We start from the raw sequence: 18,128 nt of genomic DNA, 5'->3' as shown, positions 1-18,128 counted from the left end.
ACATAATTTGGTAAAGACTAAAAAAGTGGGCGTCAATTGTGAAAGGAAAGCAAATATGTTATGAGAAATGCGTGCATAATTGGAAAAGTTAGGGAAAAAAAGGCAAATAATCATGGGAAATTTCGAAATTAATCGAGTATGTTATGCGTATTTATCAAACAACTCCAATAATTAAAAAAGCTACTTTACGCTGCCAGAAGAAGCTTGCACTCCTCTCATGTCCAATCATTCATTACTTCTCAATTGAAGCAAAATAATCCATCAATCTTACTAATCTCGTTGAAAATGTGAAGGATTCCCCAACTTTGAGCTTCTTTTTTTTACATGTTGGGTTAAAAAATACCGACAATCTTGATTTTAATAATAATAAAAATTATTATTATATTTCTAATATATTTAGTTAAGAGTGAAGTTGTTAACTCGATATGGAAGTCGAAACTCAAAATTATTCAAATTGAAAATATGACGAATTGCAATGTTGCGATGATATCTCACAGCTCAGTGATGCAAATGACCAGCCATCAGAATGATTGAACAGAAAACCCAATTAAGGACAAGTCGTATTTCAGGTGTTATATAACCAAAACGATTGTTGCAAAAACCAAACTGATTGCAACGAAAATAGCAATCAGATGAGCATAATCATTCGCGGTATTTTGGAAATTTTGATCGGCTCGATTATCCAAATGAAACGATTTAACATTCGTTATGAAGCTAATACGAATATCTACAAATCATATTCATCATTCGAAATCTGAATAAGAGTTTAAAATTCTAATAAATGACGATGAAACTAATCATTATTTAACAATTACAAGAAACATCGACATATTTTAACATTTTCGTGCTCTACAAACTCTAAATTTATTTTGATTTTTTTTAATCATCTTAGGAGTGAAAATCGACCTTTCCAAGATCCTGCAAGGTATATGTGATGAGCAAGGAGTAACATGCCACAATTATTGTAAATTGGAGGTGGAAATTGGATTTTCTAGAGTAAACTTGCAATTTTACTGCCTCACTTTAATTTGGGATTCAGTAATCAGTTCAGACTCACCAACAGGCAGCAACAGCTGGAAATGGTGGTATGCAATGCAAGAATCTCACCATTATTAAGTAACAATTTTGCTTGAAATTCATGCCGTTAATCCTTCCAATTCACACCTGTCCTTCTTCAATTATATAAATAAACTTTTCAGCGTTATCAAAATCTAGAATTCCAGTAATTTTCAATTTATTCTCCTGAAATGCCGGGATTAGTTACCGTCAAGACGCCACCGGACGCACCGCCTCTGCGAATCATGGTTCCCAATGACCCAGAAACCCCAGTTCAACCCGGGTCCACTAGATCCGCCTCACGCCGCCCTCCATCCCCTTCGCCTTCGACCTCACGCGCGAAACCATCGCCTGATCGTAAGAAGAAGTCTCCGCCGGAGAAAAACTTCTTAGACGAAGCCTCACTTGACAACCCGGATCTCGGCCCGTTCTTACTCAAGCTGGCACGTGACACAATTGCTTCAGGGGAAGGCCCGAACAAGGCTTTAGAATATGCTTTGCGATCTGCAAATAGTTTTGAGCGTTGCGCGATTGACGGGGAGCCGAGCTTGGACTTGGTTATGAGCCTGCATGTAGTGGCGGCGATTTATTGTAGCTTGGGGAGGTTTGAGGAGTCGGCAGCGGTATTGGAGAAGGCAATTAAGGTTCCGGACGTGAAGAGAGGTGCAGATCACGCATTGGCTGTGTTTTCGGGGTATATGCAGCTGGGGGATACATATTCAATGTTAGGGCAGCTGGATCGGTCTATCGAGTGTTACCAAGAAGGGTTGAAGATACAGATGGAGGCATTGGGTGATACTGATCCTCGAGTTGCAGAGACTTGCAGGTGTGTATTGCAAATTTTTTGAAGGTTATGTTGTCGCTTGTTGGATTGATTATGAATTATTATTTGTGCTCCTGTACATTTATTTTTAGTGCATTCAATCAATGCCGAGTCGGAAAAAAACTGTGGTGGAAAATGATGCAAAATGGACCTTGTTTGAAAGGCATGCTTGCCTCATAAGGTTAACGCATACATATCTGTACCTGAAGCTAAGAATCAATGTTCAGTTACACTGACAGAGAAAATAGGAGAAGGAACCTTTAAACGTAGCAAATCTAATATGTGATAGGACACCACACATGGCTGTTATAGGGAAACACGTTGTCAAACAACATGACACAACTACTTATATGGTAAATGAATATTAGATCAAACCGGTGTTCTACATGGCGGTTGAGGCGGCCGAAGATGAGTAGTGGCGGGCAAGGGCGGGCCGCGGGCGAGGCGGCATTTATTTTTAATAAAACACTAATTGCTAAAACATTTTCTCCTCCAAAAGTCAAACATTGATAGGCCCACCGCCTCCCTCCCAGCGTCTCGAACCTTCCACCGCCGCCGATGCGAACAGTCCACCGCCTGCTGCGAACACTTCCTGTTTGGTAGTTATTTTACTGTCAACGCATAATCATATTATGAATGTTTGGTAATATGGTAAAAATTATTTTAAATTTTTTTTTACCGCCTAGACGGCGAGCGGTAAGCGGTCCCTGGCCGACCCACCACCTACCGCTGTTTACAACATTGGATCAAACGATAAAGGGGTATGATATGACGTACTATTACATTAGTCTTATACTAAAGAAAACAACATTTCTTCCAAAACTACTTGCAGTCGGATTAGGAATGTATCATCCTATGATAATCTGAATTTGGATTTTGTTCATAAAAATAAAGGAATACACATGCAAACAGTAATGTAGTAATGTAGTTGAGGCAATACAGTAATGTGCTGGAAATATTGCCGAAAAATAGGAAATGTAGAAGTTTTTCTAACAAACCCCCTCAAGTTTTTTGCAATTTGCGAAAGCAAAACATTAATGCTCATTGATTCCCCGGGAACCGTGGGCCAATAAATACCCACTCGGGGAATCTCCCCTTCTTGTAAAGTCTATTCTTAAAAAAGACCCTTAGATTCCCATTTTCTACCTGGCAGGCCACTTGCCCACTATATCTTGATACTGTTCGATTCTCCACTCGCATGAATTAATGTTACACATGTGGATTTTTCCTCCACTCAGAAAATATAACCGCTCGCCTGCTTCCAGCTTAGGGTGGGTATCCTTCTTACACCATATGACAAGAAGGCCTCTGTGTCTTTCAAAATTGTCTTTCCAACACTGCAACCACCGTGCAAAACTGATTAATGAAGAGATCGGTGGATATGGATATGCAAATATACAATTTGACATAAAGTGGGCATGAATTGACAACAATAAATGAACAGTTTGACATCTAAAATACTAAAATTGGAAAAAGATAACGTACTTCTTCGCCTATAAAAGGAAAGAGCGACCACGTTGGAGGGATGAGAAAAAATATAACAAGAAGACTCAAAATAATAAAAGAAAATAAACATCCAAAAGAAGAGAGAAATAATCTCTCTTTAAAACCTTCTATACAAGGGCAAGAGCGAAATGCTAAAGAGATTTGGAGATGGAGCTTGGGATGACCGTCTGCGTGAAAGCCTAACCCTCCTTAACCTTGGTCCAACACGTAGTGCTTCGGGGTTTTAGAATTCCCATGTTGTAAGATCATTGAATCCTTCCCAGGTTTCTATCCTTATATTTTCGGGATCCTATCACTTGAGTCCTCTACCCCATGGGATTTCTTCCATTTTCTTTCCCTTATGATCATCTAAGGTGAACTCTAACCAAGCTGTGTCTTATCCTTGGTCCAACATCCTGTGCTATAGAGTTATGGAATTCCCATGTTATAAGAGCATAGAAGCCTTCCCAGGTTTTTATCCTCAGTATGTTTGGGATCCTATCACTTGAGTCCGCTACTCTGATGGATCTCTTCCATTTTCTCTCCCTTACGATCTTCCAAGGCAACCTCTACCAAGCTGTCTTGACCTTTGTCCAACACGCGGTGCTCTGGAGTTCTAGAATTCCCATGTTATAAGAGCATAGACTCCTTCCCAGGTTTCTATCCTCATATGTTCGGGATCCTATCACTTGAGTCCGCTAATCCTAGGAATTTCTTCCATTTTCTCTCCCGTACTATCATCCCAGGAGAACTCTAACCAAGCTGTATTAACCTTGGTCCAACACGCGGTGCTCTGGAGTTCTGGAATTCCCATGTTATAAGAGCATAGAATCCTTCCCAGGTTTCTATCCTCGTATGTTCAGGATCCTATCTCTTGAGTCCGCCACTCTGAGGGATCTGTTCCATTTTCTCTCCCTTACGATCTTCCAAGGCAACCTCTAACCAAGCTGTCTTGACCTTGGTCCAACACGCGGTGCTCTGGAGTTCTGGAATTCCCATGTTATAAGAGCATAGAATCCTCCCAAGTTTCTATGTTCATATGTTCGAGATCCTATCACTTGAGTCCGCTACTCCGAGGGATTTCTTCCATTTTCTGTCCTTTACGATCATCCACGGCAACCTCTGACCAAGCTATCAGGAGAGCATCTCGTTACCAGCTTGAGGCCTCCTTACCATGAATGTCAAGGAAAGAAATGGTGCGAGTTGATGTAGAACCTGTGGTGGAGAGGATCGAAACTCATTTGAGAAACTAATTTAAGGGTGATACCTCATGGATGGGCCCACTATCCTTGGCCCATCCCTAGCTCAAATGGAAGACAAGCCCATCAGATATTCTCCTATAAATACCAGGTTTGAGTAGTTCAGTTAATTCATTCACTATATTATTCTCAGCAGCACCCTTAGCTGCTCTCCCATATATCCTCAGTCTCTGACTTGAGCGTCGGAGGGGCTACGCCAGGACATCCTCCTGACCCCCTTCTAACGATCTTATTTGTGATTTCATGGCTCAAGGTTAATATCAAAACCTGCGTTTGGACTAGTGACACTTGCTGTAAACGGACCCTAAAATTTTCCGTGAGTGTCAAGGAGATTGAAAATAGTTCCTGTTGTAACAAAGTTGTTTGGTAAAAGTTCCTTATTGATTAAAAGGGTGTAATATCACAGTCGGTAAAGGTTCCTTATTAATCAATACCGAGTGGTTTTAACTTTTACCAAGTGGTGATCAGAGGATATCACTCACTAAATTTCAATAATTGAAATTTATGGAAGCGAAATATTAATAACTTAGAACTTACTTATAATGTCCGATCTTTATTATCAAAAGTGTTTTTGATTTAGCCGAAACCTGACAGCTCCCTGACACGAACCATTTAAAAGCATTTGTGACTCATAGTCATACTTTACTAAAATTCCGTTATATATCTCATAGCGGGCCATAGTCCATCGTTTTCATTGCAATTAATAGCTCTTCACGAGGAAAAAAACATCTCATTGGGGTTTTATAACCGTGTAAGGCAACTTTTTAAAACATTTACCAAACTAACTTGAGTAGTAAAATTACCAAAGTAAAGTAATTCACGCTTGTTATGTATAAAAAAAATTAAATTCCATACCAGGCGGGGCATTTAAAAAATAAAATTTTCAAAACCCCTCCCCCCTAGAGAAGAAAAAGGTTAGGGATGTAGCCGAGCTGAGCCAAACTCTTGAACGTTTGAGTTTGACTCGTTTATAATCGACTCGAGCTCGAGCTTTATTTTACGAATATGTTCATGACTCACAGGCTTATTTTTGCTTTTATTGAGCCTAAACGAGCTTAATAATATAAATTATAATTTAATTATTAATTAAAAAAATTATATTTAGAGGAAAATATAATATTTTTATTAAAATTTGTAATGTTATTCTAATAAATAAATTTAATAGATTTTTCTATATTTTTCGTAATTAAAGTATAATATCTATAACTCAAATATCAAAACAAAATTATTATTTTTTATCTAAGTGCGGACTCATGGGCCTATCAACGAACCTGTTTACGAGTCGAATATTGTAAAGCTTGGGTTTGGTTCGTTTATCTTAACGAACCTCATTAAACGAGCTCAAACAAGCTTTTATCAAATTGAGTTTCAAATATCTCACGAATGATTTGATTTATTTACGTCCTTCGGCGTCGCTTGAGAAATTGAAGCCCCTCCTCTTACATGGGTGGGGCTTGTGGCATTTGAATGTTAAAAACCTGTTTTGTTTTATTTTTTAAAAAATAAAGAAAAAACCAACCGTTTCTATATCTATAAAACTATTACATAATATAAAATGTGAGGAAAGATTGTGCTTGATTGTGTAATGACTAATGAGGTGGCGGTCTTTAAAAAATATTGTTTCGCGAAGATTAAAAATATATTTTTACTCTATAAAGATTAATCATTGTATAACCAAAAAAATGAAAGTTAACCAATGGGTGTATCGAGTAAAGGGGCCAGAATCAAGTTTTTGGAGCTGGCTCGATTATTTTATGATTTGTATTTACTTATCGAATTCGGATTCGATTGAATCTGTTGCAACTTGCACGTAGTTTCTAGCAGAACTCAAACTTGGACGTCACATATTTTCTAGCTGAATTCACATTCTAATGATTTGTTTGATAGTTTGTGAGCTGCGTGGAGATTTTTATTTTATTTTTTCATATCTTATGAGTATATTTAAAATTATCGAGTGTTAAGACCAAAATCATGTTTTAGCTAGATGCCTAGATATTAAGTTTGAATCAAATAAATCTAGCTCGAATTAGGATTTTCATTTGTACCAAACAAAAAATTTAATATTTTATAAATTTATTGAAAGTGTATGAGTGGTAGATGTAAAATCATGCTTTGACAAGGTATCAAATTTGAATCAAATGAATCTATCTGGAATTTGAATTTTCAGATGAGCCGAACTCGAGATCTAATTAATCCTTTTTTTTGTTCGTGGTTAAAAAAAAAACCAACCATTTTTATATTTTATTTATTGTTTATCTATAAATATTGGAGGAGTGGATTTTTTATTTTGTTTTTTAAATAAAATAATACAAATTTGTTGAAAATGTAAATGCAGGCCCCGCCCCTGAAAATGTAAATGCAATCCCCATTCCTGTAGGAGGCAGGGTTTTAATTTGTCAAGCTACACCCTTCTTTTGGGTGAGGCCTTTTAATTTTCTTTTAAAATAAATTGTGAATGTGTGGGATACATTATTTTGGTAATACTTTTCCCCTCATGTTAGTTTGATAAATGGTTTAAAAAGTTGCCTTAAACGGTTAAGAAACCCCATCTCATTGGACAATGAGTCATTACTTATATTACTCACGCAGGTTGAAACTTCTCCATTGGGTGTCCAGTTACAAAGTTGGATTATTCATGTTGTGATTTTATATGGGTTTTTTTCGTTTCTCCCTTGATGGGAATCTACCCTCACTCACAAGTCATGTGACTTTTTTCACGTTTGCTAGTTCTCTTTCAATTTGATGTCAACTACATTCTCGTATTTATATTGAATATAGCACATTGGAATCCTTAAGCATCGCTCAAATGTTTTCCTAATTTCATGCAGGTGGATCTGTCTTTTTTTCACAAAGGAAATTCTTTTAGGTTGCATTTGGTTTGACTGGATCTGAGACATGGATTTGAAATCAAATCCACATTTCAAATCCATTTATCTATCTTGTTCAAAATTAGAATGAATGATTAAAAACCCATGTGCCCAAAGTATATTCTTTTGCTTCTCTTCAACCCAGTCATTTGAAATCCATGCATTTCAAATTCGATTTGAAATTGTCTGACAAGTCCAAATCTTTGCATTTAAACACAACCTTAGTGATACGATAATTAATGAGATAAAATAAAGAGCAAGGTTAGTTATTTTTTTTGGCAGTAATTTGCAAAAATGCTTCAATCTACCCTTGCGCTTTTTGTACATGAGGTCTTATACTAATTAGTGGCATGATCCAAACATATAAAATTTTAAAGTTAATGTAGTCTTTTATTTTATTTATATAAATCACTAATTTATATCTTTGAAAGCAACCGATTCTAGTTAATCCAATTATTTGGGGTCACTCTATGGATCTAGAGTCTAGACCCACTACAGGTGTCTTTCTTGGAAACCAAGTAGCTCTTGTTTCTTCAATTGATGAGCAGAGATATGATATAATGATCTAAATAATGCCTTTGGCTTGGGAAGGGAACTATAAAAGATATTGGACCTTTTTATGTTTCTTCTGAGCTTTTGATCCCTGAAGAATAGATACTAACTTTGATTTATCCTATTTTGTGATCGACTTCATGTTGTTTGAATGTTCTTGAAAACATCACTGGTGTTCCACCTAAATAACCTATTAGTCTTTGTATATTCTTCAATATGTTTTTCTTTAGTTATTTATCTTGAGAAATTAAAATGTCTGTTTCTTCGTAAGCCCTTCTAAGTTCTAATGAAAAATGTTTAAGTTAAAGGATCACAATTATTGGACGTTCTTGATTTAAGTGCTGCTGTATACCAATCACAGATACTTAGCTGAGGCCCATGTTCAGGCCATGAACTTTGTTGAAGCAGAAAATCTATGCAAGAGAACTCTTGAAATTCATCGTGTGCATAGCCCGCCTGCATCTCTCGAGGAAGCAGCTGACCGTCGGTTGATGGCTCTCATATGTGAGGCTAAAGGAGATTATGAGTCAGCCTTGGAACACCTTGTGCTAGCTAGTATGGTAATGATTGCCAATGTACAAGAAAATGAAGTTGCTGCTATTGATGTTTGCATAGGAAATATTTACTCGTCCCTCACCCGTTTTGACGAGGCTGTTTTCTCCTATCAAAAAGCTCTTACAGTGTTCAAATCTTCCAAGGGCGATAATCATCCTTCTGTTGCCTCGGTATTTTTACGGCTGGCAGAATTGTACTTCAAGACTGGAAAATTGAGGGAGTCGCGGTCTTATTGCGAAAATGCCCTGAGAATATTTACGAAGCCTGTACCTGGCACCAGTGCTGAAGAAATTGCAAGTGGGTTGACTGAAATTTCAGCCATTTACGAATTGTTTAATGAACCCGATGAAGCTTTGAAACTTCTGCAGAAGAGTATGAAACTATTGGAGGATAAACCAGGTCAGCAAAGTACAATTGCTGGAATTGAAGCTCGGATGGGAGTGATGTTTTACATGCTTCTTAAGTACGAAGAATCATTGAACTGCTTTGGAAGTGCTGTTATGAAACTTAGAGCAAGTGGCGAGAGGAAATCAGGATTCTTTGGGGTTGTGTTGAATCAGATGGGTTTGGCTTCTGTGCAGTTATTTAAGATGAATGAAGCTGCTGAATTGTTTGAAGAAGCTCGAGAAATACTAGAACGGGAGTGTGGTCCATTTCATCAGGATACTCTGGGTGTTTACAGCAATCTTGCAGCAACTTATGATGGCATAGGAAGGTAATTTCACGTCAGAGTTTTGAATTTTTCTTCACCTTTTAAAACCGAAGTTGCTTCATTTTGAAAGTTAGTGATATACTAATATAAAATTGATCGCCGAACGCATAGAAGTCTTATATGTAATCCTCTAATAACCCATTATTTAATCTCATGCCAATCTGATGAATCATAACTTAATCTGTGTATTAATAATAATATTAAGTAATTAATTATCCGTATTTAATGCTTGCAAATATTCATGCCTGTATTAGGTAATGTAAGCCCAGTATCACAGGAAGTCTTGCTGCCTGTCTGAATATTTTATCTTTATAGATATAGATGTATTAGTGTCTTTCCTTCCAACTCCCTTATGGTTCTCCTGCTCCTGATATTTTACAATTCTTCATGGGCGTGCATTGTCTGAATGTGATTTCAAAATGTCATTTTGGATTAACAATTAACATGTATGGCATCATTTGAAATTTGTGACACTTAACCTATCAAGTCAAATGTAAAACCAGTTTGTATCCCAGGAAATGTTAGTAGTTTGGTCCTCCTCTTGCACCCTTTGATCTATTCGAAGCTTCTGCTGCACTTTTATCCAATCCTTTTTTTGTATGAGTTGGATGGATGTTCAGTGTTCTACGTAGGATTTTGGAGAATAGTAAGATCGAATGAAACTCGTGGTGAACATCTAGTCAATGTTGATGAGCGTAAAGTACAAATTTGAAATGCTTTTTGACCCTAAACCTGTTTTAAAATATTTTCCTCAAAATTTGCAGAATTGAAGATGCAATAGAAATCCTCGAGTACATTCTTAAACTGCGTGAGGAGAAGCTTGGAACAGCAAATCCAGATTTCAATGATGAGAAAGCAAGGCTAGCTGAGCTCTTAAAAGAAGCTGGCAGGTCTAGGAACAAGGAGGCAAAATCGCTTGAAAACCTTATCGACCCTAATTCAAGAAGGACGAAGAAAGAGACTTCGAAGAAGTGGTCTGCGTTTGGGTTTAGAAGCTGATCGTGTGTTGTTGCTTGAAATCTAAATTTCGTGTGTTTCCGGTGTCATGCAAACATAAAAGATCGTGTATAATATAAAATTCTGGTACTCTGTCGTGGCTTCTTGTTTCCAAGGCCTTTAAGTTACTGTTTATTGATTAATGGGTCGATTGTTGTGATGTTTGAAGGAACTGTGGGAAGCGGAAGTCTCTTTAGCTATCCCTGCATCTAGCAATTAAATTGTTAAAATCACAAATTTAGGTGATAAGGTTGAATGTTTATTGTGTGTTTTAATGGAAATATTTGATTTGATTATGCATTAAAAATCCTCAATTTTCAGTTCACTTTCTGGTATCATTCAAAATATTCATTTTTGAGACAAAAAGAAGTTATTATTTACTTTGATTAAAAGTATTTGAAACTCACAATTTGATTGTGGAGTAAATGCATGTATTGATATCCTATTTCATACCTTCTGTTCTGTGCGGATAATCAATTATGTAAATCTCCCTCTCCCTTTTTTGATTGATATCCTAAATCCATTTGCCGATAATTGTTCTACCGCGTGTTTCTTATATATTTATGCATGAAATTACTCCAAAAAATTAGAAGAGTAATCCATAGAATGTCACTTAAATGAATAAAATAGATTGAGAAGTCAACTTATTTATATTATTTTCGTAATATAATTCACACCTACTACTAGATGATTTAATGTTAGAATATTCTCCAATTCCATTTAAATTTCTCATGAGTTTTTTTCATCCATGCTAAACATAATAAATCCCAAATTGACATTTATTGAGCTCATATAAATGAAACATTATAATAATAAAAGTCAGAATCTATAATTCAATGTGCTGACACACACACACACACATATATCATGTAAGAGTTGCTACTTAATTAGATTAAAAATATTATAATCCCGTCGACTTTACAATTCAACTCGACTCATACTTAGAATTTTGGGACTGTTACAAATTAGTAGAAGCAACATTATTATAATATATATGCAATTTCAGCATATAAGAATTGATTTGATAAAAGATTATACACATGAATGACTATAAAAAAATATATTGTATTATATATATAATACAATATATGTATTTGGTTGACTAATTGGTATACTTGGATTGTAGCTTTTAATATACCTAGGATAATCAAATAATGGTACACGGGTCACTTTCTTATGATGCTCAAAGTCACCCTTTTAAATTAAAAAAGTCAACGTATATCGCCACATTTACTTTAAAGAGTTGAAAAATATAATTGGGTGAATTATGCGCATTCGTTTAATGTACTGAAAAGTGCAGTCTAAATTTTGTGCATTAATAAGCGTAATGTTTCTTCTAGTGGATAAATATTTTATGTTTTTTTTTTCCGTTAAGTACCTAACATATCGATGGGCGAGTCTATGTTATACTGAGAGTTCTATTTCCAATGTGTTTGTTTAAGATGGTCGATCGATCGTTTCACTGTAAAATAAAAAAAATGTTCTTAATATTTTTTGTTTTCAAGTGAGATGATTGGTCGATCATCTTATACAAAATAAAACCGAGAGTATATCTCCTGGTATAGAATAGACTCACTCAATATTAATGAATTTGACATATTGGTTGCATGCCACCACAAAAAAAAAGGGGTTTGCAATTGTCAAAACCGTTGCTAATTTCATTAGCTAGGGTTTTAGCGACTTTTTAAAATTTCATCTTTATATCGGTTGTCGTTAACCATTAGTGACAAATTTTTGAGAACCGTCGCAAATTTAGTGACATTTTTAGGAAAAACATCGCAATTTTAGCGACGACTAATTTTTTAAAAACACTTCACTAAAATAGCGACATAATTAATAACCATCGACATTTGTGTTTTTATGAAAAACCGTCGCTAACTTATTTATTTAAATTTTAAAATTTATAATTAATAAATTGTACCTTTATTATATTTAGAATTTAAATTACTAATATGTTATTATTTTAATTTTTTTATTAATTCATTTGAATATTTATCAAACATGACAAATTAAGTTAAAATTTGCCCAAAAAATAACGAATGAAATATGAAAAAGAAAAAAGAAAAAAGAAAGTATAATATGTACGATATATTTTGTTCCAATATAGTCAACCAGTTTAGTGAGCTATTATAATTAATGATATTAAAGTATATACAAAAAAAATAAAGACAATAGACTTTCTAAATATTCAATAATATTAGGCAATACCTATTATTAGCGAGCATCATGTTATTATTCATCTATTTTTTTACTGCATTTTATAAAATTTTACTTTAAAAAAAATAAAATTACAGTTGTTTATTTAAATAAAAATGTGGTGAAGACATATATTTATCTTATATTTGCTATATCCATCAATTTGTCTTGGCCTGAACACGTTATACTCCGGTGGCTTTGGAGAAAATATTTTTATATTTGATATATAATGTGCGCAAAATTTTAATTATCGCCAATTTATAAACGATATTTTCGAAGGTCAATCTAAGATATATAAATAAATATTTATTATTTCATCAATTAGTTGTTTTATTGTTATTATACTTTATTGAACCATAAAAATCAGGAATTTAAATTAAAGACTCCTGGCAATATCCTATCAATATAATTGTAAAAAGAAAAATATGGATTATGCTGGTTTTTTTTTTTTTTTGAGAAATATTTTCAAGTACTTGTAAATGAAAAATAATACATTTTCTTCGATTTGAATTTTAAATTTTTTTAAACAGAAAAAAGAAAAAATGTGTGTGTTTTTTTGAATAATTTTAGTTGAGATTATATAATTATATGATAATATTTATTAATTCAATGGTTAGAGATATAATCGATCCGAGTTGAGCCGAGCCGAGCTCTTGAATGCTTTTGCTTGAATCTCGTTTATAATTGAACTGAGCTAGAACTTTATTTAACAAATATACTCTTGCCTCACGAACTTATTCGAGCCTAAACTAACTTAATAAATAATAGCCAATGATAACAAACTAAATTCCATCATCTATTTTTAATTCTTTATACATAGAAAAAAGGGTCCCAATTTAACCACGTCCAATTACATTTTTTGAATTTCCATAACCTTGCATAAAGTGCCGCATTAAATTGTAAGGATTTATTTATTATTTATAATTATAATAAAACCATGTGTTGATATTATTGGACCATCGCTTTTTCGCACTCAAAGCACAATAAAAGTTTAAAAATTTTGTTTCGACGTTCGAAACAGTTCTTGGGCGTCGTATGTTTCATAACTATTCATAGGATGTTGAGATTGTTATACATGCGCGTATAAAAAACTGATTCCAAAGTCCAAACTATTCCGGATTTTAAACGGAGATAGTCCTTTTTGTAAATCCATACGAACAGATCTCTTTCCAGTTGATCGTCAAATTTTGTCCACGATCGGAGACTTCATTTCTCGCTTGGACCATACTATAGAAAGTTAGAAACCAAACAATTTGTGCATTGAGATTGTCACGTCCGAATTTCCAAAATCCAGAATCGGTGCAGCGGCAGAAGCGCGGCGGTGGAAGGAAGCTAATGACCGAAAAATTTATTCAAAAATTTGGTGATGGCAGAGACTTTGCTTGGAAATTTGTGGAGAATTTTGATGAATTTTTGGTGGAAAAAAATTCTTTTATTATTATGACCCCTTATGATATATTTATAGAATGTGAATCATAATCCTATTAGGAGTCCTTCTCCCATAGTGATTCCTAATCCTTATCTCACCGAGACTCTTTATTTCATTATTATAAAATTATCATATTATTAATATATAGTGTATTTTACAACTTTTGATAATGCATGATATATTGATATCATATATACATATATTTTGTATCACCATATAAAGTGTGTATATATAAACATTAATACATTTATACATGCATAATTAATACATGCATATAATATTCATTATTTAATTTATATAATTAACTCATTAGTTAATTAATTCTAGACTTCTCTAAAATATTTTATGAGAATTTGTACATATTATTAGTCATCACTATGAGTACCATAATTTAATCAGTAGATTATAAATCCACGAAATAAATGATTTCGAACTCATTATAACTCCGATCGATGATCCGACAACGCCAATGTATTAAAGATACAAATCTTGTTCTTATAATGAAAATCAAAATTCGAAGATCAATATTTTCACTTACCATATTAGACAGATGTCAGTTTAGTGAACCACTTCGCCAAAATAGGCAGCTCTATACTCCTTCATTAATTAGCAATTAAGTTAACTTCCATTTCTTCTATATTTTAGAAACAACTCACAAATTCCTTAATAAGTATCATGTTTGATCTCCATCAAATAATAGTCGTCAAATTCAACTCCTTGAACTTTGACTTTCTCAACAGGAACACATAATCCGATATTTGTACGACCCTCAATAGTTCAAGGATACAACCAGCCGTGGGTTCACATCTCCATGCGATTCAGAATAACATTTATCCTTACTCGGGCTTACTCTAATTAGCCTTATTCTTTTCATCAACTTATTAATCAAGAATTTCAGAGCTTATTTTGATTGCACCCATCGAATAATGGTAGTAAAAGCATCCAGCAACATCACCCCATGGTCCTCTGGGTATCATTGATAGTGCCTGCAAAAACCTTAAGCTATGGTTAGCATACAATACGGTCCTTTCAACTCATATATCCCGATTGAATCTGCAACCATTGATATATCGAGAGTTGCATATGAATTCGATAATGATGTGATCTATCTTTGAGTACTAACAATGACATGGAATGTGCAACTAGGAAAACACATTTCTTATTTTGGCCAAAGACTCCTTACACTATTAAATCATCATGTCACATAGATATCTTCACTCATAGGAAAAATGTGAATCTCCGACTAAAATGCATTTGCTCCTACGTATTTCGAAACTACACCCAACCTCATCACCGGTGACCCTCAATGGAGTCGGTAAATAGATCAAAGTACAAGTTAGTACGTATAGCCCTTACATTGTCCCGGGTCAAATGACTAATAGTGTACAACCATAACCACATACTATTCCACTTTATAAGTGAGAACCACTTGGACAATCTGATGGAGGGTTGTTCAGTGCATCATCATATGATCACCCATCTGTATGAATGGACATCCAAATGCTCTTGCCAATAAAACATGACGTTTACATCACATATGCTAGTCTCAAGCGATCTTTATCCTCATTTTAGGCGGCTGATTCAACTAAGAACTCGTTTAGAATATACGGTACACTTTCTAACAAGTTTAATGATCTTACGTTACGAGACATGCCTCGTAGTACTTATTGTATATTCAAGAACTTTATCTATGCAACTTACATGAGTATACAGATAAAAGATAATATCATAATAGAATAAATCTTAAAATATTATTAAAATAAAAATCGTTTAACATTAGGGTTAATAAATACACAAACACAAGTTGACTTGCTGGACATTTGCTTTTAAGAGAAACGGATTTCAGTGGCAAGTACATGTCATGCAGGTGACATTCACAATTCACGTATGTAGCACGAAAGCCAATCCCAGCCTCAACCTCTTCTCTTCTTGCCTATATATATACAGCATTTCTATTCCTTTATCTTCCATGCATTCAACAAAAACACACTTCAAATTAACAATATATATATTAAAAATTTTAAAAATAATTGATAATCGACCATGTTTTTCAAGGTGGATGCTCGCACTGTAGTTGGTATCATAGGTTAGTTGTTAAATTTATAAAGGATCCATACGTAAAATACATTGAAATTGATACCGATATTACGAAGGGAAATAATTATTTTTTTACCAATCAGAAGATTTGATATTTTCGGGTTTTGTTATTTAACAGTGAGGTGCATAAATTAAAATTTTAGCGCTTATTTTACACATGCAACGTCGTGTACCACTCGAACTCAAAATTTTTTATATAATTTTTTTGTTGGATTTCTGATATTTAAATTAATTGGATGATTAGCTGATTTATTTATTTAATTAACTGGTTTCTGTTTGTGATTTTTTATTTTCAGGAAACATATTAGCACTCATATTGTTCCTGTCTCCTGTGTAAGCTTCGTTTCATGTTTAATTTCATGATATTTAAGTAAGGATGCTGTTGATTTATCGCTGAAAAGCAGATAACTTTTTACTCTTTCGATGTGGAATAGTAATATATTATATTTGGATTGTGAAAATGCATTTTTTTTGTAGAAAAATTGGGATTGTGCTCTTATCTTTATGACCTGCAGGCCAACTTTTTATCGGATATGGAAGAAAAAATCGGTGGAACAATACTCGCCGATACCCTATTTGGCAACATTTATCAACTGTGGGCTATGGATTCTGTACGGCCTGCCTGTGGTTCACCCCAACAGTACCCTATTGGTGACCATCAATGGCGCGGGCTTAGCGATCGAGATTGTGTATCTGTCGCTCTTTATTATATTTTCCGATGCCAAGAAACGCCTCAAGTTGGTGGCGGCGGTGGTGGCGGAGTGCATTTTCGTGGCAGTTTTGGCCCTTCTTGTCTTAACTTTGGTTCATTCAACCAACCTCCGGTCGATCATCGTCGGTAGCATTTGCATGTTGGGGAACATTATGATGTACGCGGCCCCGTTGGCGGTCATGGTACGATATATTTTCTGGTTTCTTGATTCATGTAAAAGGATATATAATTGGCGATTCATGCTATAATTTGATAAATGTTTAACTTTATTAATGGAATATATGATTTTTTTTTTTTTTATATAAATTAAAATGGTTGCAGAAGCTGGTGATCAGAACGAGAAGTGTGGAGTACATGCCATTTTTCCTGTCTCTCTTCTCCTTCCTCAATGGAAGTTGTTGGACTGCTTATGCCCTTGTTCGTTTTGATCCCTTCATTGCAGTGAGTTATTACTCTTGCGAAAATATTGCATGTCAAAGTATGAAATGTTTTACTATGTCCTAACCTTGAGATTTGTCGTGGTTACAAATAGTCCCGTACTGAAATTTTAAATTCTAAAATCTTTTAATATTTTAAATTGATCTACCCGAGCTAATATCATATTATTTCAAAATTTACATATATATTTTTTAAAAATAAATTGAGCCACCAGGGCTAAACAACCATGTGGCTCCGCTTCTGGTTACAAAAAAAAATCCAACTATATCATATATATCCTCCATCAAATTTATATTTATTTTACATTTCACACTCTTAGTTTTTTTTATCTTACATTTTTAATGATTAAATGCAGAAAATACATGTATAACAAGTTGTTCGAAGTTATCAGATTTATTTTTTAGTTTACATTAATCTAATAAATAAATATTTAAATATAATTGTGTTTTTTTAAACGTTTTACATGCTTATTTATTCAAGCAATTTTTTCTTTATATGCTATTTTGTAATGTAGGCCCCAAATGGGATAGGATCAGTTCTTGGTCTGGCCCAACTATCATTGTACGCCACCTTTTACAAGTCCACTAAAATAATCATGGCCGAAAGAGAAGCCCATTCAGAACTGAGCTTAGCTGAAAAGCAATCGCAGATCAATGCAGTTTAGGAACTTAATTTCACCATTCGGGCCGTTCTAAAATATTAGCCGTAGTTTGAGTTTTTTGACCTTCAATCGGGAAATATTTAATATATTTGATATTTATCTCTCTTGTCAATCAAAAAATTATAACATATAAGAGAGCTAAATGTCAAATACATTATATACATTGAGATGAATTCAAAAAGCAAGCCTTATTTTCATATAGTTTTTCTTGTGTTGTAATATGTATGAAAGGTTTTACTTTTGTACCTTAATAATCGCGTTAACTTCAAGTTCAAGAAGTGTAGATCTAT

The 18,128-nt window shown here is 34.2% G+C and overlaps 2 protein-coding genes across 2 annotated transcripts; both read left to right on the top strand.

The window, feature by feature from the left end:
- Positions 1-930: 930 nt before the first annotated feature.
- LOC140807442 (protein KINESIN LIGHT CHAIN-RELATED 1-like) lies at positions 931-10,630 on the top strand. Its single transcript, XM_073164278.1, has 4 exons — positions 931-1,085; positions 1,200-1,882; positions 8,404-9,312; positions 10,074-10,630. The coding sequence occupies exons 2-4, from the start codon at positions 1,248-1,250 to the stop codon at positions 10,306-10,308; spliced, it is 1,779 nt and encodes a 592-aa protein (XP_073020379.1). The 5' UTR covers positions 931-1,085; positions 1,200-1,247; the 3' UTR covers positions 10,309-10,630.
- Positions 10,631-15,973: 5,343 nt separating this feature from the next.
- LOC140807926 (bidirectional sugar transporter SWEET7-like) lies at positions 15,974-17,841 on the top strand. The gene is made up of 5 exons (XM_073164881.1): positions 15,974-16,016; positions 16,324-16,360; positions 16,543-16,921; positions 17,061-17,180; positions 17,692-17,841. The coding sequence occupies exons 1-5, from the start codon at positions 15,974-15,976 to the stop codon at positions 17,839-17,841; spliced, it is 729 nt and encodes a 242-aa protein (XP_073020982.1).
- Positions 17,842-18,128: the final 287 nt, after the last annotated feature.

The sequence above is a fragment of the Primulina eburnea genome, chromosome 12 (genome assembly GCF_022965805.1).
Source record: "Primulina eburnea isolate SZY01 chromosome 12, ASM2296580v1, whole genome shotgun sequence".
Taxonomy (NCBI): domain Eukaryota; kingdom Viridiplantae; phylum Streptophyta; class Magnoliopsida; order Lamiales; family Gesneriaceae; genus Primulina; species Primulina eburnea.
This window is presented reverse-complemented; position numbering and strand designations above follow the sequence as displayed.

Excerpts from the sequence above, each read along its gene's own strand:
- LOC140807442 (XM_073164278.1), top strand. The coding sequence starts at position 1,248 with ATGCCGGGATTAGTTACCGTCAAGACGCCACCGGACGCACCGCCTCTG. Across the intron at positions 1,883-8,403 it reads CGAGTTGCAGAGACTTGCAG|ATACTTAGCTGAGGCCCATG; the intron begins GTGTGTATTGCA and ends TACCAATCACAG. Across the intron at positions 9,313-10,073 it reads ACTTATGATGGCATAGGAAG|AATTGAAGATGCAATAGAAA; the intron begins GTAATTTCACGT and ends CAAAATTTGCAG.
- LOC140807926 (XM_073164881.1), top strand. The coding sequence starts at position 15,974 with ATGTTTTTCAAGGTGGATGCTCGCACTGTAGTTGGTATCATAG. Across the intron at positions 16,922-17,060 it reads CGGCCCCGTTGGCGGTCATG|AAGCTGGTGATCAGAACGAG; the intron begins GTACGATATATT and ends AAATGGTTGCAG. Across the intron at positions 17,181-17,691 it reads GTTTTGATCCCTTCATTGCA|GCCCCAAATGGGATAGGATC; the intron begins GTGAGTTATTAC and ends TTTGTAATGTAG.